This window comes from Coccidioides immitis (genome assembly GCF_000149335.2).
Source record: "Coccidioides immitis RS genomic scaffold supercont3.2, whole genome shotgun sequence".
NCBI classification, from domain to species: Eukaryota; Fungi; Ascomycota; class Eurotiomycetes; order Onygenales; family Onygenaceae; genus Coccidioides; species Coccidioides immitis.
This window is the reverse complement of record NW_004504309.1, coordinates 3504148-3526900: the sequence shown is the minus strand read 5'-3', so window position 1 is coordinate 3526900 and position 22753 is coordinate 3504148. Positions and strand designations below refer to the sequence as shown.

Here is a 22753-nt window from a genome sequence, read left to right as displayed (position 1 = left end):
GTCATTTCAATGAAGTTTAAATATCGTAAAATCCACCCAGGATCCAGAGTATACAGCTGCAAATTTTTCGATTCTTTCCGCAAGGTATGTCCACTGTGATCGTCAACACACTCTGGTCGGCTATTCGGCTACGTATAACTAGTTATAGAACACTCTGACCCGAAAAATTGCCCGACGGCCAGCCATCCAAGGTGAACTGGTCGGCGTGGTTCACATCGTCGAGCGGATGGACGCCGCGCCAACGAACATTATTTTCCCGCCAGACCTGCCGTGGCGTCGGGCCGCCAAGCCGCAACAACCTTCCCTTTCGGTGCGGCTTCTCCACGCCCCGGCGCTCCTTTTTCCTTCCCCCAACGCCGAACCGCGCGCTTCCCCGCATCGTCGGCGTCCCGCACCGACACCGGCCTCAGCATTATCCTCGGATTAACCACAGGGATCCGTCGTGGGGCAAGGGAGAAAGATGTCCTTTTGTGCTCTGCCCAAGGATCAAAGTCCCTCTTCCTGGACCCTGATCCTCTGACGAGACTCAGTTTTCCCTGCAGAATCCAGACGCTCGTCACGCCAGTCATCAACACGCTTCAATGGCTCGGTCTCAGCTCTGGAGGCTGCCACGATTGGGCAAGGTGCAAATTCTTCCCGTGAGATCAAAGCTTCAGTCGAGGGGTTTGCTTACATACAGCTACGCGCGTGGCCCGTCCGAGGTCAGTAACTACTATATTCCGCACACCTTGTCTAGCCGCTGCTCCCCAATGCCACACCCGCCTTGCTCGTCGTTGACCTAAAGCTAACTTTGCTCCCGGCTGCAATTTTGCATGCGCGCTTAGCCCGTATAGCCAGCATTATTCGAACAAACCGTTGGGGATCATTTTGCAGGCATTGTGAGCCAGCATGGAGACAGAACAGCGTCAGCCCTTCCGTCGTCCACCTCCCTTCCAGCGTTCCACACACTGATCCGCTGCATCCAGGGTGGTCTCGAAGCACCAGAATCAAAGACTCACATACAACGAGCTGGATTTGAAGAGCAATTCACTAGCCCGTGGCCTGGCGTCAATTGGCGTTAAAAAGGGAGATCGGGTGGCTGTTTCGCTGGGGAACGGCATCGAATATGCAATTGTACGGCCAATGTGGCTCTCCCGATGCCTGTTCCTATCTCCGCGAACGGTCGGCTAATCGTTGTTGTGAATAGGCCACATACGCGCTTTTCAAGCTAGGAGCGGTCTTGGTGAGTAGATTCCAGGCGAAGAGTCCAAAGTACATCAACATGGACTAACGGAAGATCGCTCTCCAGGTTCCATTAAATCCTAATTTCAATATCAGCCAGGTCGCTGCGGCTCTTAGCCATTTAGCAGCTACCCATTTGATCATTAGCACCGAAGCGAATCTGCCACGACGAGAACCCCGATCAAATCTTCCGTTGCTTACACAGCTTGTCCCAAATCTTAGCAGCGGCAAACTCGAATCGGCGTTGGTCCCTTCCCTCAAACATGTTATTCTCGTTCAAAATGACAATGGCCACATCGATACATCGTCTTTCGCATGCACCACCTCCTTCCCTTCAATAATGTCCGAACTCACATCGGATATGCGACCTTTGCCAGCCCAGGGCCTCGAACCACACGACGTCGTGAATATACAGTTTACATCGGGGACAACATCTATGCCAAAGGCGGCTTGTTTAACACACCGATCTATCTTGAACAATGGTGCTCAGATTGGTGACCGGATGATGCTCACACCTAAAGATGTGGTCTGCTGTCCACCACCCCTTTTCCACTGTTTCGGATGCATTCTAGGATATATGGCTACCGCCACCCATGGATCAGCCATCGTGTTCCCTGCTGAATCATTCAACGCCGTCGCTACACTCAAAGCGGTCCAAGAGGAAAAGTGCACGGCACTTTATGGTGTCCCCACAATGTTTGTCGAGGAGCTGGAACTCCTAGCAAACGGGACTATTCCATACGAGGGCTTCCAGTATCTACGAACGGGGATTGCCGCCGGCAGCAGCATCCCCGCGGAGTTGATGAAGAAGCTCCACAAGACTCTAAACTTGACGGAGCTAACCATATGTTATGGTATGACAGAGACTAGCCCTGTCTCTTGCATGACCACCACAGACGACCCAATCGATAAGCGCATCAACACCGTTGGCCGCTTGATGCCTCATGTGGAAGCGAAGGTTGTCGACCCCGTAGACCATAGTAGAATTCTCCCGGTGGGCTCCAAGGGAGAACTCGCTGTCAGTGGTTATCTGGTCATGAAGGAATATTGGAACGCTCCAGAGCAAACTGCCGCAGCCATGAGAGCCGACGATGAAGGGAAGATCTGGATGCACGTTAGTACCCCTTTTAATTTCTACTTCTACTTTGACCTCTTCAGAAGGATGTTAAAAATTCCCCCTCCCTGCTTTCTCTAGACCGGAGACGAGGCATCAATGTCGCCTGACGGGTACGTCACCATCACAGGTCGTATTAAGGACCTAATCATTCGTGGCGGTGAGAATATTCATCCACTGGAGATCGAGAACTGTCTTTTCGCCCACCCTGGGGTTTTGAACGTATCCGTGGTGGGGGTTCCCGATCAAAGATATGGCGAAGTGGTCGCTGCGTTTGTCGTCGCACGAGAAAATGGAGAAAAGAGAGTCACTCCCGATGATATCAGGTCATGGGTGAGATCAAAATTAAGCAATCATCTCGGTAAGCTCCTATCTCATTTTCCTTAATTTCTTTGCGAAGTTTGACCGGCGGTTTCCGCCGCCATTTGCACGCATGGTTCGTGTTCGGGTTGAGCTTTCTCGGATAATCAAACTCATGGCGACATATGATTGGGGACTCTGTCGCATTCAATGAGTTATTCGACCACTTTTCTCGACGTCGGGATCGTCAACCGCTTTCTCATGTTGATATCGCGATGCATGAGCCAAGCACCCAGTACTTGCGATGGCGGAAGTGCTTGGGATGCTTGTTTTCGCTTACTTTCATGATTCCGCCCTTTTTTTCTTTTTTCAACTGCACTCAAACCAGACCGCAAAATCGATACGAAGCCGTCTTCGTGTTGATCTTTCGACCTGCTTACTCACTCAAACTTGGGAGTCCCCAAGTTCGTAACCGTTTTCTGAAAAGCTACCTATCTCGTGTCATTCCCCGTACTATTACTTACCATACCGTCATCTTTGCTTTTCCCTTTTGAGAATACCCTCCTCTGTCAACTTCGGTTTTCCCCTTGCTTTGGTACGAAGGATCTCTCCAGGAATTCGGTCGGAGTTCATATGATCCCCCCACAGTCGTGGAACGGACTTGAGTCCCACTGCTCTTTGATCCGATCCTTGCCGACCAAACTAGGCCAATGGCACAGGGAAACAGGGGACCACAAGGTCCCGCACGGGCCCTAAAACGGATTGCAAAAATCTCAACCCCTCAGCAGGCGGAAAGCCCCTCACACTTCTCCATGTCCTGGTGAATCAGCCTCGCTACTTTCACTTTTTAGCTTGACACACGTGTGATCGGGATATTATCCAACTGGCTACATCTATCCTGTTACAGCATATCTTGAGTTAAACTTACCAATGGGTCACGTTCACCTTGTCTATTGCCGTGATCCGATGTCACTTCTCGCTGTTTTCTCGCCTCTTTTTGCTTTGATTTGTTTGAGTTTTCGCATTGATCATCACTTCGAGGTTTGTCGCTGACTATCTTACCATAGTACCCAAATTCGTCTTTTACATAAATGAGACGGAGTTTCCAAAGACAGCCAGCGGCAAGATCCAGAAATTTGCCCTGCGCGAGAGAGCGATTAAGCTCTTAAGAGAAGATAACGAATTGAATGCCAATGGTGCGAGCAATGGCAGCAGCACATAGACAAGGTAACTCGGCACCTCCGGTACTTTTTCGCGGCCGTGGCGGCAGAGCGCCGACGCGGACCTCATCACAAGATAGCGTCGTTGGAGGGGGAGAGCGGCAGACATAACACGACTGGTCCACTTCATCGTGAAGTGTACATGCATGCAGCGTGTGTATGTATGGTACATACGGATGTACTCCGTACTTAGCTTTATACCTTTTGATCTGCGGGTTAGATACCTACACTTCAATGTTTGGAATACGCGAGCCTGTCAATTTTTAGATATCAGTGTAACAACGATAGTGCTTGAATTTATGCTCTCTTCTTGACCTAGCAATATTTACCTTATACGGAGTACGGAAAACTCCCAAGACAGACAAGCAGGGTTCTAGATATGAGCATAAATCCTCGTGGGGATATCCGTATCCGAGACGCGTCTCAATCCTTGCCATTGACATGGACGGAAATGCTCTCTTGCCTTATGCTGCGTGGGATTGTTGCATGAGGGAGGTCTTGAGCGATTCCGCCCCCCTAAAAGGGAACCTATGCATCTCATTCGTCTATGCTTCCGTTATCTTGAGGCCTTTTGTTTTTTCCAGTGGCAATGGAGCTCGTGATGAGTTATCCTTGCCATGGCGAGCTGATATGCACGGTTGGAAACTCCGCAACATACGTGTTACATATTTCTGGTGGACAATCTCAGCCCTATAAGTAGAGTATACATAATTGTTTTCTTTTTTTACCCCCTTCCCACGCTCTCGTTAGTGGCCGAGTGAAACTTTCGTGTCTTTTGGCGATGAGACGTTGGGGGCGGCGCATCTTGGTGGCGAGGGGGTAACATTAGGGGGTGTGTGTATGTACTCCGTACAAGGTACTCTGCTGTACCTCGAAACTGGTTGGGCAAAGCGCTGAGAGAGTCAAAACGCGAAAGAGGCCAGGTTATGAATCCCAAGAGTTGCCATCATCATCTGGACGCAAAGAAATCCCGCCGATAAGTTTCTCGATCCCTAACTTGTACTCAATTTACCCAAGGTACCCAAACGGTTTCCAATCATTTGTCTTGTTTCTTCTATCCTCCAGGATGCATACCTTCTCAGGACGTTCGTCAACACGAGTATGAAAGGGCATAAACACTTAAAACAAGATGTCTGTAGCACCGGCATGGTTCCTTTCAAAAGATGCGGTCGCATCGTTCCAAAATCGATAGTCAAATCACCGCAAACGGAAGTTCGCTGGTTAATGGCCAGGATTTGCTATCGAAATCGGCTCAGTAGCTCACAGCTCAGTAAAGTTTTCATGACAACCTATCGGCCGGTTTATAAGCTCAATCCGGGAAACCTGAGTAAATTCTCTGGTTTCAAAGGCCTTGCTCAAGCGAGCAGGGTTACCAAACCCGGCAAGGAAAAAAAAAAAGGTAAGGAAGCAAACGGGCCGAAGAGCAAGGTTCTGCAGAATAGAGCAAAAGACATTTCCCATGGAACATTGCTCGACAAAATTTTTGCAACGTTTCTCATATATTCCCCGGGTTCCTGAAATGCCCGAAGTTGGAATAGTGATTGAGAAAGTGGGCAAAAAGCCCAAACACCCGTGAATAATTCGAGCGGCAATTCTTCATGGTGGATACTCCGAACATGCCACGTAGTTAACTGGGCGCAAGAACCCCCCAAAAAAAAAGGCGAAATTGCTACCTGACTTTCTTTGACCCATTCGTCTCATCTTTCTTACTCCTTTGTGATTTAACTGGAATCAACAGTAAACACCTCGTGGCCCCAATGCATATGGATGCGCGTATGGATCGCGCACATCTCACGGCTGCAGAGCACCTGCATTGTCTTGAAATTCCGCTTGGCGGAGCGTCCCAAGCGTTTCCAAGCACAGCGGAGTTGTCAGACAGCTTGTCCTGATGGTTCCTTCTTCGGACCTTGGGCCATGAGCGGAGAGAAGAAGTCAAGGGCCTACGGCGTACTGCCTAAGAGATGCCTATGTAGCAGTATCCTGTACGGAGTACGAGATCTTGAGGATATACGGAGTACTGAAGACGAAAGCTGCTATTTCTCAAGAGCGACGGCACGTTTCGGGGCCTGACAAGTTACATAATCCCGTGTCGGTGGTTGATGTAACCCCGGCGACCGAAGAAATGAAGGCCTGTTGCGCCATCCGCGGAAATGCAAGAAAATAATCGTTCCTTTCCAGCGATGTCTGAGCAACTGGTTGGCTGCAGGCTCTGTTTAGGTAAGTGTTTCCGGAATTACCGTGTTGGGGATAAATCAGCCTTTGTGAGAGAAGCTCGGCGACTCCCCATGACGGCGTTTCGCCGGCGTGAAGTTAGTCAATTAAACCGTAGAGCATTGGCTGGAAGGTCGACTCCCTTTCAAGTAATGATTTAAGCTGTAGCGATGATTTGTCGCCGTTTTGAGCAGAGCCCTTCACTTTCCCCTGACTTTTTCGTGGGGAAAAAATGACTTCCCAACCGTCCCAAAATTTTTAGCTTTAACTTTCACCGCTTCCAAAATCCGAAACAAGCAATAACTGGATGCCTCATCCCGACATCGCCAGGAGGAAGAAACAAATGGGATGGCGAAACCCAACAAACCGCGGCTGCAGCATCGCCCAGCTGAACACCACCACAAGCAGCCCTTTCTGTCATCTGACCCTCACGATGATTGTCTTCAGACTGGTCTGGACTCAGTGCCGCTGGAGAAGGGGCCTGGGATAGTTATATGTCCAAGAGGCCTTTGCTGGCAGTCAAAAGGGCCTCGTCCTTCCTTCTGCTGACTTTGCGAATCCCACACAAGCAGGAGGGCACGTGGGTGGCCCCAGCGCGTCTTCGTTTCCCCGGATTCAAGAGGAGGACCGGCCACTGTTGATGTTCGTCCAATTATGCAAGCAAGCCGCGCTTGCAAGGCTTGGCTTCGATTCTGACGTACAGGTGCATGAAGCAGACGAGTTTAGAATGGGTCTGTGCTTTAAGTGCGCGGGTCCTTTTTCTTTTTGGGGGAGGGGGGGAGAGGAAGATGAGGGGGGTTGGGTTCGAATTCAAGGACTCTCGATGACGACGTCGTCTGAGGTCACATTCAAGAGCCAGAAGGTTGTTTCACCTCTCCATTGTTCTTGCGATTGTATTGGAATTCGGATTCCCGTTGTCTTCGTCGCAGAGCGATTCCAGATCAACGCAAAAATCTCGGAATAGCCGCTGTTACATAATCCAGCAGGTTGCCGCTAGCCGCAAATGGTAAGACTCTAGAAACGGTAATCGAAGCGATTTTGTTGCCGAGGTGTTGCGTGTGATTGGCTGGCGAGTCGTGTAACGGTATGTAATGTAAGGTAACGCAACCCCCAACTGAAGACAGGCACGTGGATCACGTGAGGCCAATAGTTCGATCGCAAGCCAAGCCTGCTGCGGTGCCGTGCGATTCGAAAAAAATGACGCACTGTTTTCTGCCCGGTCAGCCTCGCAGCCGCCAGTAACAAGCCGTATCGGTGGGACTTGGATGCTGTAATCCACCCGTATCCTGTAATCAACCTCTCTGTGTGGGATTTCAACCAAAGTGAGGCGCCAGAGCCAGGGGAGCTGCTGGCCCGGAGAGTTGGGAGAAACGGATGAAAATCGTTACTTCCGAATGGAACAGGTTTCTTACTTTTACCCTCTGCAGAGGACACGGAAGCTCTCTCTACCTAGGTCGATGGGAAAGCAGATACAATCCGTGATGCTCCGAAGGCATGCGCCGTAGGATATACCATTCCTGTTATTCCCCATGAGATTGAGAGAGAGTATGCTTGAGTCGATAACCAGCGTGCAAAGGACCCGCGTCTGGATGCCTGGGATCACAACGGTCTTGCCTAGGTACCCAAAGCCGGCGCTGCTCGGATCAAGTGTTAACTACCCATAGCAAGGGGGAAGGAGCCTAACTTGGATTTGCGAGAGCTTGGGCCAGCTGCGCCGGGGCCAAAATGGCATACTGGGATCATCGTGCTGCAGTGCTTCAATATAATGCGGCAAATGCCCGTTTTCTAAATGATACTCGAGCCAAAAAGGAGACACCATTAGGTAACCTCGGAATAATGATCACAGATAACTCCTCTTTAGGTCTATGCACGCGAAGTGGGAGAACCCCTTTGTCGGGTTATTAAACGCTCACAAGCACCTTCACATTTTGTCATTTGCGGCGGGGTGTCTGGCGCTAAACAGGTATGATGTGTGGAACCGGGAGTATAGAGGGCATTGACGGAACCCACGGGAGTCCCATGTATTGTTGACATGCGCCTCTCAGTATCAGGAAGTGCATGCGCAACGCACGGGAAGGACATACTCGCCTTTGCCCATTTCTTGTCCTTAGGGTTCATCCCGGCTTCATTCTTGAAAGGCCTACGAAATAGGCGATGATCGGAGCAACCAAAGCCCAAGGTTTCATCTCGATGGTTATCGCTTGGTGACAGCTCATTCTTCACAATCCCGAATCTGATCCTCCAAGCACCCAGCGTCCGTCAAACCGCCCAAATTGGAAGAGTGTTATATTCGGACCGGAACGCGAATCTCTCGGGTGGTTTGCGATCGACCTCAATGTCACCTTGGCTGACAGCTTGGCGAAGCAAGAGATGCGCAAGAAATCGTGCGAAAGGGAAATCTGCATACGGAGTACGGAGAAAAATCCCTGAGTTTAGTCCTATCCAAACCTGGGCTCCCTCAACCTCTCGAATGAAATTTAAATTTTTGAAGTGATCGCTCTGGGTAGCCACTTAGGGGAATGTTTCCGAGTAGCTTCGGACTTGCATGTGTGCGCGTGCATGCTTCGGTGCTATCATACGTACGAATCTTGGTTTCTTGAGACAGTAATTTCCTATCTAGCAGCCGGTCGATTTTCGTCAATCCTTGGTGAATTGTCAAATGTGCCTCGCAAACGTGACACCTACCCAACTCTTGTCTGGGAACCGATACAGCGCGCAGATCCCCCGGCCTCTTAGGCGTCCAATGTACATAGACGGGTGCATGGATTTATTTACTTTTTATTTTATTTTATTTTTCCTGCTGAGCTCGGGTTTAACATTACAACAATATGAAATTGTAGACGATTCGCCGCGAAAAATGCCCTTCAGCCGTAGAAGGCCGAGACGTGTTCCACGTGAGCGAAACCGATGAAGCCGCAGGTGCTTGATTTGCTCGGAGGGAAAAATAGTAGCGGTGAGAGGACGAGATGTCGCTCTGTCATGACGCAGTGGTTGGCTGAGACCACCGCTTGGAGCCGGAAAGTCATTGTTCAACGCAAAAATAGTCCCAAACATAGGCCCCTGGCCGAACGTCAATAATAACTGTCCACGAAGACAGAAAAGAAAAAGGTGTGGGATTATTCTTTGATAATTGTTATTTGTGGGGAGGACGGCGGTAATAATTAATAACCGCAGGAACCTTTTCACCACTGGGAAGCGGAGCCGGTCAAATACCGCTTATGTTCGACAGGGGCGCTGGAACAGCCTAACTCAAGTCAGCTAAGGTGAAGAAAAGTCCAGCAAGCCATTTAATGGAGCTCACAAGATGCGTGGCAGCGAATCGTGTGCAATCATTTTGAGCTTGACAGTGGAAAACTGAACGGTTACTGCAAGTTTGTTTTCAATAACTATGCAAATTATCATTGTGGGGATGAGTCAGAACAAGTAATTCATCTTTTGTCTTTTCTGCAATGAAGAAGGGAAAAACCAAAAAAAAAAAAAAAAAAAAAAAAAAAAAAAAAAGAAAAAGAAAAAGAAAAAGGCTCTGTTTTGAATGTCCAGGCGACACGAGGATGAATATGCAACTCGGCTTCGAGCTCGTGTGAGACGTTACCCTTCCCGGATAGCTGCAACGAAAAAGCATGGGATTGAGGTGGAGCAAACACCGGGCAGGTGCGGTGTTTACCAAAGGCGACTGAGCGAAAGAAAAGAATGCCCAAGCTCGAAAAGAGTGGCATTCAATGCCTGAAAATGGAGTCAGGCCCGAGAACTCTGTCAGTTTTAGAAAAAATACGCTGCGAGCATGACTACCTGAGATTCAATCCTGTTCGATTATGCTCGATCTGAACGGGAATGGCATCGATGCTTTATGTATGTTTGAACAGGACTCCGTACAGGATGGCTTGCAAGCAAGCACCGATAGCTCAATGCTCGCGGAACATATCCATGTAGCTTCCTGGAGCCAGGGTTCCAGGGCGTTTCAACCCGAGCTCACTGAAACTCAGGATCTTGGAGTCTGGAAGTGAAAGGAATCGAGACTGGGCCGCTGTCCAGCATGTACTCTGGACAGGACAAATTGATTTGTTTCAAGGTTGGTTGGGGAGATGGCGATTATTTTTTTTTTTTTTTTGGGTCTTGGAAACGGACATGACAGGGTGGTGGTAAGGTAGTGTCATGGAACAGAACAGTTCAGTAATGTACCGTAAGGGCCGTAATGTATCTCAATAACCTCTCGGCACTATTTTCCCGTGCCTCACAGTGCAGACATGTTCCCTGGCAACTTCACCCAAAAAAAGAATTATGAATGTGGGGATGCAAGTTCATCTTCAACTCTAATTGTTAGCCTGAAAAGAAAATAGCGCGCAGCCTGAACTGTCATGATCGACCGCAGAGCGGAACCAGGATGCCCAGCGCACACCTAAGAGAGCCAAGATTGGACGGAAGGATTGTCTTGGGATGGAAAGGCCTTGCCGCGTAACAAGGGAGCAACAATAGAAAAGATTGAACGGGAGACAAGTGGCACTTCTACGCCTTGGCTGCTGCCGCGGGTAAGGTCGTCTCGGCTCCGCTACGAGTTTCGTCAGCAAAGCAACAAGAAGCGGCCGGGCAATCAAAACCAGGGCCCGGCATGCGGAGGATGGAGGAGGGAAAAAAAACAAAGAAACCATAGCAATGGCTCAGAAGATAAAAGGGCCGGTTGATCTCAGGCGTCAGGAGATCCACAGCCAGGCGCTTATCCATTCTACAACGTCTCCGTAATTCTCCATCTTTCCCAAGAGCATACTGCTCTTACTCCATATATAATCAAACACCTTAATAAAAGTGACTTGACCAGAGGGATATTCTCCTGGGTCATTCTGACATTGAATCAACCACTCATTCGTCGACCCATCATCCCCTTGACAAGCGGCGTTCGGTGCAGAACCAGGTAACGAGCTTCCGTTGCGCAACTCGGCCGACCGCCAATCCCGTTTCCCCTAACTACCTGGCATCGACATCCCGAACAACTGGTATCCGCGGTATATCGCCGCCAAGCTTCATATGTACACAACGAAATCATCGCAAAGTCCACCTCGAACAGGAGGTGAATACGTATAAGAGGATCGATCGCGAACTCTCCAACGCTGCCAAAGGATCACACATCCCAGTTGAAAACACGGTCAGCATCCATACGGTGTTCCGGGCGGTATAGAGATAGTGACTTTACCACGATAAAATACATTACGACGATCGTTTTTCCCCGTTGTGAGGGTTGTTCGTGGACAGCTCGCTGGTGCGGAGTATATCTCCAGGAGGACACGATCGTCGATAATTACGCCCAGGGAGTGGATTCCGTTACCTTACCGCATCATCATTACATATTTTTCCCCGTCATAACCTTAACCGGTCCCTAGCCACCGGGCCAAGGCCTCCCCCCAAAGCCGCGCGCCGGCTCTTCCTCCCCCCTGCGCTGGGTTTTGGTGGGAAACGCTAAACCGAGAGTTACAGCCCCCATCCCCTGTGCTGGAGACTTCCCCTCCAAGATCCTGCGGTTCCCTTGTCCCTCTCTCTCGTTCTCGCTTTTCCTCTCCTCCTCGCTTTCCCGTGTCCTTGTCTGCCCTTCCAGCTCTCTCTCCCTTTCTCTCCATATATCTGATCATACTATCTATTTTGCAAATTCTCGCAGCCCTTGTCTCTCTCCACTTCTTGCATCCCATATTGCAGGCTTTTGATACTCCGCCGCACTACTCCGTACACTGCCTAAGCCATCCGGTCCTGCATTCGATGGATAAGATATCCCGACGAACCTTCTCCTTCGCCCTATTACTCCTTCTCTCGGCTTCTGGCCGCGTCAGCTCACTTCAAAGGCAGTAGTCTCTGTCTGCGTTGTGGCCTGTTTGTCCTAGCTCGTCACTGGTGATCAAGACATCATATATCCCCCGTTTGTGCTCCTGGCCCTTCGATAATCCGGATCCTCCCTGTTGTCGTTGTTTCTTGTCAGCCTGCACGCCACTCTAGTTGAAGAAGAAAGAGGATTGAGAAGCACTGGGTTTGGGTGTAGGTCGATTGAGATAAAGCGTCGCTTGGGAGGTTGAGGGACCGTAGGCTGCCAGTCGAATATTCGAAGATTTGTTGCTCCTACCATGCCGAACCGAGGTCGGACCCAGGCAGTGTGTCCATCTCTCCAAGATTCCAGGGTCATGGAGGAATATACGAACAACTCAGGCACAGAATCGCCTGTCATCCTGACTCTTACCCCAGGTCCAGCTCTTGAGATGCCCGAACCCCTTCGCGCCTCTGATATCCCAGATGCTATCCGAGAAGAAGATGAAGAGACCGCAAGCGAACCACTTGAACCTATCACTCCGAGAAGCACCACTCCTCCTCATATGTACCGCAACCCCAAATCGGCCGCCAACTCCTCTCTTAAACAAGCTGCTCTCCCACACCCTTTAATCATCAACACAACCGCAACTCCTCCTTCCGCCCCATCTGGCACGAAATCTCCTGATCGTTCACACGCTGGGACGTCTCCCCGCCGTCGTTCTTCGCACCTAAAATCCGCCTCCAAATCTCTCAAGTCGTTATTCCGTCGGTCAAACTCGCTTTCTGCAGACGAACAGGCGATAGAGCCGAACAATCCTAGCCCCACGTATTCGAAATCTGGCCTCTTCTCATCACTACGCAAGAATTCTGTCAGTTCAACCGCGCAACACTCTCCCACAACAACCCATTCCAACTCCCCACCATCGCCTGCATCGCCGTCCAGTACGATCAACGCTGGTTTGAACCCGACGTTAGGGATGTCGCAAACGGATGGAATACCATACAAAAAACCCATGCGATCGTCTACTGGATTGAGCCTAAGAGAACGAAGTAAGATCATATTCGCTCCTACTCCCAAGCCTCATCGAGAGGAGACAAGAATACGATCACCCAGCCTGGGTGATGTCCATAGACAGCCAGAGCGACCAGGATTTTCGATACCCGCAGTGTCGGGAGCCGGCTTGAAAGCGCGACGCATGAGCGCGAGCCTTCCAGATGGGTTCTTTGTTGATACTTGCGACTTGCACGAGGAGTATACCAACTCCAGTAGACTTCCGGGACGGAGGGGCAAAGAGGTTGGCAAAGGCGCGACTGCAACCGTAAAGATCATGTATCGCAAGAGCGGTGACAAGGATGTGCCTTACGCTGTGAAGGAGTTCAGAAAACGCGGTCAGAAAGAGGATGAACAGGAGTATGAACAAAAGGTCAAGTCGGAGTTTAGCATCGCAAACAGCCTAGACCACCCGAACATTGTGAAGACATTCCGCCTTTGCACCCACAATGGCCGATGGAATCATGTGATGGAGTATTGTTCCTACGGAGAACTATTTTCATTGGTGCAAAAGGACTACCTTACTCCTCGGGATAATGCTTGCTTTTTCAAGCAAATAATGCGGGGTGTCGGATACCTGCACGAAAATGGCATTGCCCATCGTGATATTAAACTGGAAAATCTGTTATTGTCTGATGATGGCTACATCAAGATCACTGATTTTGGTGTGTCTGAAGTGTTCAGTGGGATACATCCAGGCTTGCGCTCTGCAGGTGGCATCTGTGGCAAAAACATGGGCGAAGTCCGCCTGTGTGCTCCCGGAATTTGCGGTAGCTTGCCATATATCGCTCCTGAGGTTTTGGCCAAGAAAGGTAATTTATTATTCCAATTTTTTTTGTTTTTCGTTCAATCGCTTACAATGCTGTAGGTGATTATGATCCTCGACCTCTGGATATTTGGTCCTGTGCGATCGTCTACCTTACACTTAATTACCGAGGGAACCCGTGGCCCGCAGCTGACAACAAATACACTAACTACGCGAGATTTTTCGAAGGATGGCAAACCTTTCTTCAGGCTGATCCTGAGGGACTGGTAACGGATGACAAAGCGCCTAATTGCGGGCCTATTTTTAGACGTTTGAACCATTCCGGCATGAAACGCCTCTTACTTCGAATGTTGCACCCAGATCCGACCAAGAGAATCACGGTCGCCGAAGTCATGAGCGATCGGTACTTTAAGACCATCGAATGCTGCTCACCAGATCGTGTCAAAGATCCTTCAAAAGTGGTCACCGGCATTGACGCAGCCGGCAAGGGAAGCTGTAAGCTCGCTAACAAGATGGTGGTACAAAAGATTCATCACCATTTTCCACCGGAGAAAAAGTATCTCCCGCAGCACCGGTTTGATATGGGAGAGGGATATTAATGACGAGATGAACCGGGGTCATCGAATGGTTTCAAACTAAGGACCGACATGTCGAGACTTTAAGCGACTAAACTCGTCGAATTTGATGACCTCCGTCTCTACGACTTTCTGATTTGGAGCCTGGATTAACTTTAAATTCTTGTTGATATTTACCTACTGGATGGGCTGAGTGGGTTTGACATTCATCCCCTATTGCTATCTGTTTCTTCGTGATGATGTCCTTGGGTCGGTGCTTTGCTATGCATCTGATACGGCTTCTTGTTTCAGCACAATGGCTTTATTCTTTCAATGCGTGTCTATCCCTTTTGTTGGCGGTGCACTTATCCATCTTGGCCCAGACTCACCAGGTTCACACTTGTTGCTCTACCTACTCCTTGCCCGGAGAGCAATCATCTTTCCTCAGCCCTCGTCATACAAAAAGTTCCCTTTGTTATTTCAGAGCGTACCTGACATACATTCTTCCGAAAATTCTTTGTCAGAGGTGGTTGTTTGCTTGGCATGATAAGGCATAATGTTTTCCACCTCTGTCCTATGTGAGTTTTAGCTTTGCAGCATGTTTATTACTGGTTTACGGATACTTTGGCTGCTGGAGTGGTAAACTTGTTATGATTGCATTCTTTAATCGATTTTTTTTACTTTGATGCAGCATTATATTGTACTTGGTTTTCTTGTTTTTGACAGGGGTGGGGAAAATATAATTATAATATATTCGAGCCGATTAGACATGTTTTCCTACCCAGTCCATGCTGCTGACTTGCAAATCACTTCACTTTTTTATACCTTTCCCGCCCAGCTGTCTCCTTTTTTTTGACTTATCTTGGTGTCTACAAAGCAGCTAATACATGTCTGCGGTACGCAGACGAAATGGGAGAAGATATTCTTGGATTCTTGTCAGCATTGGCGAGCTGCGTCATGCTCAGCTGTATAACAGTGGTTCCCCAAGCATATAGCTCGACGCCAGCTTCGCGCGCGCCAAGGCAAAAAATGTCTTTGTCTGCAGCAATGAGTGAGTTACCCTGTCTCGTCGCCTTCTTGACGATCTTGGGAGCGAAATGCCGGTTCTGATCTGCCGCCCGATGACCTGCGCCTTGTCATCCCATTTTTCTTCTTCTTTTTCTTTTTTTTCCCCCCTCTCCACCATCATGCAGCCTATCTGAAATTTGTCTATGAACTGGCCTGCTGGTTCGTCGTACTTTTTTTCCGCGGGATGAACACAGTTTACACAACGCGGAGAGAGCATTCCCTGATGAGGAAAATGCTACTGTGTACTTTGCAGATCGCCACCGCGCTTGTGTGTGTAGGCGTGTGGGTGGGCTGTGTGACTTCGGCAGAGGTGCATGTTGAAAACACTATTACAGGTTGATGATTGAAGTTTCAGCGATGAATGGGGTGGTTGTTAAGTCGGAAAAGGTAAGGATAGCTGCCTTTTCTTCCTCCCCCTTTCCCTTGTGATCCTCATCCCAAGGATGGAAATGTAAGGAGGCTTGTCCTGAACGAGCGATTTCCCTTTTTCCGCGCGCCTGACAGGGCCGGCCTGGCGGAATGCATGTGCTCCTTGGATTATGGGTTTAACCGTGAGCTCGAGATGAACCGAGAAGGCATGCGGGACCACCCGCTCAGGTTTCATCGCCGTCGACTTCATCCGTCAACATGAAAATGAAACAGACTAAAGTGATAAGCCTCGATTTATTTGCAACAACGATTCGTCACCATATGAGCCGCTGTATAATCGAAGATTTTCATAAAGAGTGAGAGCCGCCAAGTCTCCAAAAGAAGAACACAAAGACAAAATCCCGGCAGTAGCCCCCGTTCGCGAGAAAGTGCGCCAATGTATCGCCGTGCCCCGGCGAAGTCCAATAGATATCTACACACGGGCCACGCTCCCATGCAAGTGACCGTTGCGTTTTGTGTGGGGGACGGAGCCCTTGTGCCCTCTACGAAGCTCGTCAGCTAACAAGACGAAATCTGGGTAGTTGCAAGGCTGTGTGGACACGTGCGGCACACAAAACAGGGCAGAAACGCGACTGTGTTGCACCTTTCAAGTAGAGATACACAGCCCACACAATGCTTCCAAAGGATGTCCGTCAAGAAGATATCAGCATATGATGTACGTATAATTCGCTGTACTGGCCTGGTTGCGACATGGGACAATACCTCTCTGGCCGAGATGCTCATGTGCCGCCAAGTGAAATGAGAATGATCAAACGAAACATTGGACGCTAGGCAAATTAGTTCATAATCTACGCCTTGAAAAATGCCGAGCAATTGGCAAAAACTCTCTAGCATGGTGTCTTCGAGGCGGTAACGCCCTCGCAGTGGCTGAGTCGAAAGGAGAGGCGAGCGCTCGCAATTCTCCAAAAAGCCTCATTGATCGCCGAACATGCGGTTAAGATAAAAATATGTACACCTTGCAGAAGATGGATGGCTTCAAAACACAAGAAGGAATGATGTCGTGGAGGCTTGCTTTGTCAAAGCCCAGGCTGACAACTCTGCCCTTGGCGATGGAACTAATAGCAGATCACCGCAGAGCTTAAATGGCAGACAGCGCCAAGACAGTGATCCCTTGGGCGCCTGCATCGTCTGCCGGCCACAGTCCAGAATGAAAAAGCAACAACCAGCCGTCGACAGGGTCGCCAAGCAGTACTGAGGCTATAACGTAGAGACCAAAGGTCCAGACGAGGGCGTTGCACAGGCGGTTCTTTGACTGAGAAAAGGCCAAGATCAGCAAGGTGGCCGTCTGACGGTGCCGATTGGCTCCGTGCGATTCGTCACCACGTCGAGAGGGCGCCAAGAGAGGAGATTTGCGCCAAGATTTTCTCGAAGGACGTACGATGCGCTGTGTGCCAAGGCAGGGTGGAAAAGAAAGGAGTCGCCGGAAACGAGAAACGGGGGGAGCGGGTGGGTGACACGGCCAAGGGCTGAGAGTACCGCCCTCGTCACCTCCGTATTGTTTCCCACAGACGTATCGTCACGTCTGAACATCGGCCGGTATGGTATTGGAATTGCGTATCGACCGTATGGAACGGACTGGTATTGAAAGGCTGGGGAGTTGCCTGTCCTCCCTGGCGCATGTACTTACTCCGTCCGTCAAGCGACGGCTGGGGAACCATGCCGGGCTGACCTCCTGAGTCGCTGGGATAGCATGACCTGAAGCTTTGGAGGAGATATGACGGCTAATCCGTTGAATCTAGGAAACAATCCTCGCTTTCGGTGTTCCGGTCTAGCAAGGACGAACTCCTTTGCCGTGACAAAAGCACTAGGGCCCGATTCCAGGTCTCGCGGTCGTTCGATGAGAAAAATGCAACCAGCTACTCCGTGCTCCTGTACATAGGGAAACATCCGTATGCGGAGCCTTACGCCAGCGAAATGGCTCCGACAATCCACAATTCCAAGAAAGAATCGATCGCCATCTCGCAAATGATCGGAGGTCACATGTGCCTGGTTGCACATACTTCTCCTGATGATCCCACAAACTGTATAAAGCCAGCCCATCATCTTGAAGAACTACATGCTTAATTTTGGTACTGGCGGACCTGGGTATCAAAATGAGCTGACTCTTAATAATCCACCGTGATGTCAGGCCTTATGTGACACCTTGTTCACAGAGCGGACGAAGCTAGAATCGTCTTTGTCATCGTGATTTAATGTTGCATAAGGATCTGTTGCTGCCATCATCGTCATCAGAAGTTAACAGCATCAACCGTCATGCTGATAAACAAGGCAACAGTACGGAGTATAACTATGTATAACCATCTTCCAGGTAAAGCCATGAGCTCCTAAATCCAATTGTCTGGCCCGCTCGGATGTGTGCTTGTCAAGGAACTAGCCCTCGACCCGACATCCTTTCATTTATCGTTCGCAAGCGGTAGCATTGACGATCCTTGGCTTTCCTAGGTGTTCGATCAATCACTCTACAGCGTATTGCAAACGCCCAAACGGGATCACACCCTTCTGAGGTGCCTGACAACTCAGAATTATTTCTCAATGGCGAGATGGTCACTAACAGAAAAGCCAAATACAGCTTTTCAAGTGTGCAGATGCTCAATATCCACACTTCGGCCCAAATGAGACGGCTGGAACCAGCGGGTATATAACTCGTTGGCAGTTGAATCGAAGCATTCAGAAGTCTTGAACACCAGTCTCTCCTTGCAGTCTTGGATTGCCGTTTTCATCCATTTCGACCAACCACTCCGGCTCTTCTTCATCGAAGTACTTCTCCTGCTCCTCACTTAGGTCATCGTAGTCGTCGCACTCGTCGACAGTAGCGTAATCAAAATCTTGGTCTGCTCCTCTCAGAAATCTCAATTCCATCTCTGATCTCCACCTCTCTTTTCCCTCTTCTCGAGTTGCGGGGATCTCGTCCTCCTCTTCAGCCAGAATTTCTCCGTGCGGCCCACGAGAGTAAGTAAACGTTGTGTTTGGATCAGGATGCGTCAGAGCCTCCATTTTCAGTTCGGCTCTCATAAGATCAGCTTCCAGCTCGCCGGAGTAGCCCTTTGCACGGCCCTCTTCTTCTCGTTCACTCGCCGTTTGGAATCGTCGGATCAAGCGATCGTAAAGTAGAGGGTCTGGAGACGCCGCAAAGGGCTAGTTAGTATGTTGTGCGACACTCGCAGAAGCAGAGACAAAAGCACACCAGCTAACTCGAGGCCAGAAGAGAAATACTCTGGGTGTAATTCCAGGTATCTCTTCCGGCGGTTTTTGACTTGAATAGATGCTGGAGGATGTATAGGCGGGTCTGATGAGGTCTCATTGTCGTGGTCGGCGCTGGGATGTTGGCATGAAACCACAAAGGCCTCTGTGTTCATTGGAAAGTATGGCATAATGTAGAACGGCGGGATTTCACGGTATATGAAGTGAGAGCCGAGAGTGACATTGTATGGAGAGCATTTGGAGCTCAATAGTAATCAGGGCTAGGCCCTTGTCGCGTGGCAATTCCGCGAGCTTGAAGCCATGCTGGGGTGCTGAGCTTCTACGAAAGCTAAACTAACTAACTAGTTAGTGGACCTCTAGGGTGTAACATGAAACGACCTCAGTGGCCACGGCATGCTTCAACGAAATATCAAAGATGGAGGTCCAAATTCTAACGCATACAGATTTTGACATTTGATCCTATTAAAATTGAGCGTTCTATTCTTTGGTGTCTGTCTCCTTTTTTAACTCCTCCGCCTAGGCCCATCAGCGGGCTGCTTCACGTTATTCCCGCCCACTATCTACGCCCGTCTTGGATCTAAACCCATACATACATAACATGGCAGGATCCAAGCCGCGTCGGGGAGGCGGAGAGGCTTCAGGAAACAAAAAGTCTCAAGGGACGGGGCCAAACACCCGAAGTCGACGAGTCGATACTCAGCACGCAATGAAATCAGCAGCTACGGCCATAGCCATTGTTGCTTTAGCAGCGAGCTCGTCATATGTTTCTCAACTGACATTGTCGCCGGTCTACGGGTCTGTTCCGGCGAGCTCTTTTCACCGTCAAGGAGTAATGATTGCCGCCCTTGTAGGCTGGCTGGGGATGAATCAAATCAAGGCTCTTTGTTTTGGAAGGCCTGCAAGCCTATTGCCAGTGCTTGCTTGGGTCATCCCGACCATCCAATACTTCTTGTTTCAACAAAGCAGTCGTCTAGGGCCTGAATTCGGACCACTCATCACGGAGCTAAGTACTCTGTATCCCTTGGTGGCGCTTTCTGCTACTTCGGCGGGGATGTTCTTGAGGGAGTTGGATCTTAGCCGCGGACCTCGTTTGATAGCTGATCATGGGACCTTTCTGGGATCCTACATATTGTTCACGACCACCTTGAGGATGACAGGGAGCTATCTGGCTAGGCATATTGGGTCAAGCGTTTTAATGACCCGTACAGGCCTTCAATTCGCTATAGCGACACTCTTTTCAATATGCCTACCATCGAAGTGGCTTCTACTTACCATTCCATCTTTGATCTTTTACGCTGGATTCAATATTCATGTCCCTTCAGGACTTGCCACGGTGAGACTGAATACCAGTCTTCGAGCGGATGATTACGTTTTACTTCACCGTCAGGATTCATTAACCGGATACATATCGGTGCTGGAAAACAAGAAGCTTAATTTTAGAGTCATGAGGTGCGACCACAGTCTTCTCGGTGGGGAATGGATACCGCCTCCTGGTATGCCGAAGCAGCTGGTTAGCGACCCCGTGTACGCTGTTTTCACAATGCTAGAGTCGGTTAGGTTAATCAAGACGGATAAAGGGGAGGCACGAAGGGCAGGATCTGGCACCAATGCTCTTGTAATGTGAGCTGATTGAACCTCATGAAACATGTTTCCGCAGCTAATGCGTCTGAAGTGGACTTGGAATCGGGACTACGCCTGCCGCGCTGGTTGCCCATGGCATAAACACAACGGTTGTCGAAATAGATCCGACAGTGCACCAGCTCGCGACGGAGTATTTCAAGTTTCCGAGCAAAGCAAACACCGTGATTGAGGATGCTGTTACTTTTGTCCAACGTACGAGGAACCTTGATCCAATCCCTCGTTACGATTTTATCGTCCATGATGTTTTCACCGGCGGAGTCGAACCCGCGGACCTTTTTACGCTAGACTTTATGCACGGACTGCTTGATTTGCTGCAAGACGATGGAGTTATTGCAATTGTTCGTCTTTCCCCTGCCCATTGACATAAGATGGGATGAGACGCTAACCAACTGTTTATCAAACTCCAGAACTATGCTGGTGATCTAACGTTACCTTCAGCTGGTCTGATAGTACGGACTATATTGGCTGCCTTTCCATCGTGCAGGGTCTTCCGCGAAGGCCAGCCAACTGCCGGTCCAGCAGGTGACTTCACGAATATGGTTATCTTTTGCACAAAGACAGAATCTGCCCTAGAATTTAGAGAACCGATCACATCTGATTATTTGGGCAGTATGTCAAGGGAATCGTATATGTTCCCTAAATTTGAGATCGAAAAAGATACATTCAAGAACGCAGGGAGTGGCCATCCGGATATCTTGGACAAAAACCAAATTGGCCAGCTCCAAAAGTGGCATTCGCAAAGCGCCATCGGACACTGGAAGATTATGAGAACTGTACTTCCTGCCGCAGTTTGGGAAAAATGGTAAAATGATTATCAATAAAAGTCCATCGTTCAACATATCTACCCGGTATGTCATATCCCATATCTCTAATATAATCATGTCGCTTCTAGCTTGTCTCATGAAGGCGAGTTCAGGCCTTTCGCTTGGCCTCTATCCTCTATTTTGCCTTAAAGAATTGCCTTTTCTTCCACGAGAAGATTTTTCCTGATTTTTGCGATATCATCGTCCCCAAAGCCAATGGCCTTTTTCATGTATCCCTCAACACTGCCATACGTAGCATCTAACCATGCTAGCGTTGCTTTTATCGCTTCAGCTTTTGCCGAAGTCATTCGATGGGCGCCAGACGGGTCGTCTTGCAGAGCAGGATGCTTGAGCAGATTTTGTATGAACTCTTCTCTTAACGAGCCCAATCCCACTTCCGTGAGCTCATACTCTTGGCCAATTACATCGTCATCGCGTACCCCGGCAACACGCAGGACCAATGCCGCAAATACACCCGTTCGATCCTTGCCGCCTGTACAGTGGAAGAGCAGTGGCTGGTTCGGCTGGTCTCTGATATGTTCAAAAACAGTCTTAAATGCGTTGCTTGCTCCACTCTGCAATATCTCCTTGTACGCATGCATGAACGCTTTGGGTCCCTCTTCAGAAGCATAATGCTTATATCTCAAGGCGAGACTTTCGGGACTTGCGTCTTGGTCCGTGAAAACAGGTACATGCAACCTCTCTGCGCCGGGAATCTCACAGGACGGGTTTTTTAATGTCTCTGGAACGGAACGAAAATCAAAGATCTTGGAAATCCCGAGTTGTTGGGCAAGCACTTTTGCGCCTTCGGGCGTGGCTCGCGAGAGGTGCGCAGAGCGGTAAATAAAGTTGCGTCTTACGGAGGCTGTTGACGATATGGCGTATCCTCCTACGTCGCGGAGATTGGAGATCCCATCGGCTATGTAGAATGGCGGGGAAGGAAGGCTGGTTTGGAGAAATTCTTGCATTGTTGTCGGCTTTTTTCGTTAATATTCCAGTCGGAGACGAATTTATTTTTCTTCTTTCTGGATGATTTCTCCTTTGATGCTCACCAGTCCAAGTAAACAAGGCAGGCAGGGCGAAATAGTACGAAAGTGGCCGTATGCCTTCAGTATCATGCGTTGCTCGACTGTTGTGGGGGGAGCTTCGGATATTGCTGCGTGATGATGATGCTGCTGCTTAAAATCGATTTTTTGCCGAGGCCATATGGAAATGTTTCCGCCAAACTCTAACTACAACCACTTATTAGTGGACTTTGCCGGCTGGGAGCGCAGATGGTGGGAAGCATCTTCGCCGGCGCTTGAATATGCGGTTGTTCCTAATAGCATGGCGTGGGAGTTGTCTCTGCACGAGGAGGAGGGCCGGAATTACAGTGATGGCCTCTGCGGAT

General features: G+C 49.5%; 9 protein-coding genes across 9 annotated transcripts; 3 read left to right on the top strand and 6 right to left on the bottom strand.

Moving 5' to 3' along the window:
- Positions 1 to 2977: 2977 nt before the first annotated feature.
- CIMG_06793 (uncharacterized protein) lies at positions 2978 to 3964 on the bottom strand (the record flags this gene model as incomplete). The annotated part of the gene is made up of 5 exons (XM_001242896.2): positions 2978 to 2990; positions 3160 to 3387; positions 3564 to 3585; positions 3698 to 3776; positions 3875 to 3964. 5 exons carry the CDS (start codon positions 3962 to 3964, stop codon positions 2978 to 2980), a joined length of 432 nt encoding a protein of 143 aa, XP_001242897.2.
- Positions 3965 to 7929: 3965 nt separating this feature from the next.
- On the bottom strand, positions 7930 to 8829 carry CIMG_13083 (uncharacterized protein; the record flags this gene model as incomplete). Its single annotated transcript, XM_004445353.1, has 5 exons — positions 7930 to 8021; positions 8151 to 8206; positions 8363 to 8465; positions 8646 to 8682; positions 8752 to 8829. 5 exons carry the CDS (start codon positions 8827 to 8829, stop codon positions 7930 to 7932), a joined length of 366 nt encoding a protein of 121 aa, XP_004445410.1.
- A 1524-nt stretch (positions 8830 to 10353) lies between these two features.
- Positions 10354 to 11067, bottom strand: CIMG_13082 (uncharacterized protein). The gene has a single exon (XM_004445352.1). The coding sequence runs from the start codon at positions 10710 to 10712 to the stop codon at positions 10377 to 10379; it is 336 nt and encodes a 111-aa protein (XP_004445409.1). The 5' UTR covers positions 10713 to 11067; the 3' UTR covers positions 10354 to 10376.
- A 35-nt stretch (positions 11068 to 11102) lies between these two features.
- Positions 11103 to 12004, bottom strand: CIMG_06791 (uncharacterized protein). The gene has a single exon (XM_001242894.2). It carries the CDS (start codon positions 11739 to 11741, stop codon positions 11424 to 11426), a length of 318 nt encoding a protein of 105 aa, XP_001242895.1. The 5' UTR covers positions 11742 to 12004; the 3' UTR covers positions 11103 to 11423.
- CIMG_06790 (HAL protein kinase) lies at positions 11650 to 15150 on the top strand. Its single transcript, XM_001242893.2, has 2 exons — positions 11650 to 13713; positions 13770 to 15150. Exons 1-2 carry the CDS (start codon positions 12168 to 12170, stop codon positions 14264 to 14266), a joined length of 2043 nt encoding a protein of 680 aa, XP_001242894.1. The 5' UTR covers positions 11650 to 12167; the 3' UTR covers positions 14267 to 15150.
- A 1193-nt stretch (positions 15151 to 16343) lies between these two features.
- CIMG_06788 (uncharacterized protein) lies at positions 16344 to 17782 on the top strand (the record flags this gene model as incomplete). Its single annotated transcript, XM_001242891.2, has 5 exons — positions 16344 to 16373; positions 16550 to 16651; positions 16794 to 16906; positions 16976 to 17254; positions 17458 to 17782. 5 exons carry the CDS (start codon positions 16344 to 16346, stop codon positions 17780 to 17782), a joined length of 849 nt encoding a protein of 282 aa, XP_001242892.2.
- Positions 17783 to 17878: 96 nt separating this feature from the next.
- Positions 17879 to 19161, bottom strand: CIMG_06787 (uncharacterized protein). The gene is made up of 2 exons (XM_001242890.2): positions 18903 to 19161; positions 17879 to 18834 (listed from the first exon to the last, which is right to left on the bottom strand). Exons 1-2 carry the CDS (start codon positions 19087 to 19089, stop codon positions 18386 to 18388), a joined length of 636 nt encoding a protein of 211 aa, XP_001242891.1. The 5' UTR covers positions 19090 to 19161; the 3' UTR covers positions 17879 to 18385.
- Positions 19162 to 19517: 356 nt separating this feature from the next.
- CIMG_06786 (spermine/spermidine synthase) lies at positions 19518 to 21452 on the top strand (the record flags this gene model as incomplete). The annotated part of the gene is made up of 3 exons (XM_001242889.2): positions 19518 to 20539; positions 20592 to 20898; positions 20968 to 21452. 3 exons carry the CDS (start codon positions 19518 to 19520, stop codon positions 21364 to 21366), a joined length of 1728 nt encoding a protein of 575 aa, XP_001242890.2. The 3' UTR covers positions 21367 to 21452.
- A 57-nt stretch (positions 21453 to 21509) lies between these two features.
- CIMG_06785 (uncharacterized protein) lies at positions 21510 to 22331 on the bottom strand (the record flags this gene model as incomplete). Its single annotated transcript, XM_001242888.1, has 1 exon — positions 21510 to 22331. The coding sequence occupies one exon, from the start codon at positions 22329 to 22331 to the stop codon at positions 21510 to 21512; it is 822 nt and encodes a 273-aa protein (XP_001242889.1).
- Positions 22332 to 22753: the final 422 nt, after the last annotated feature.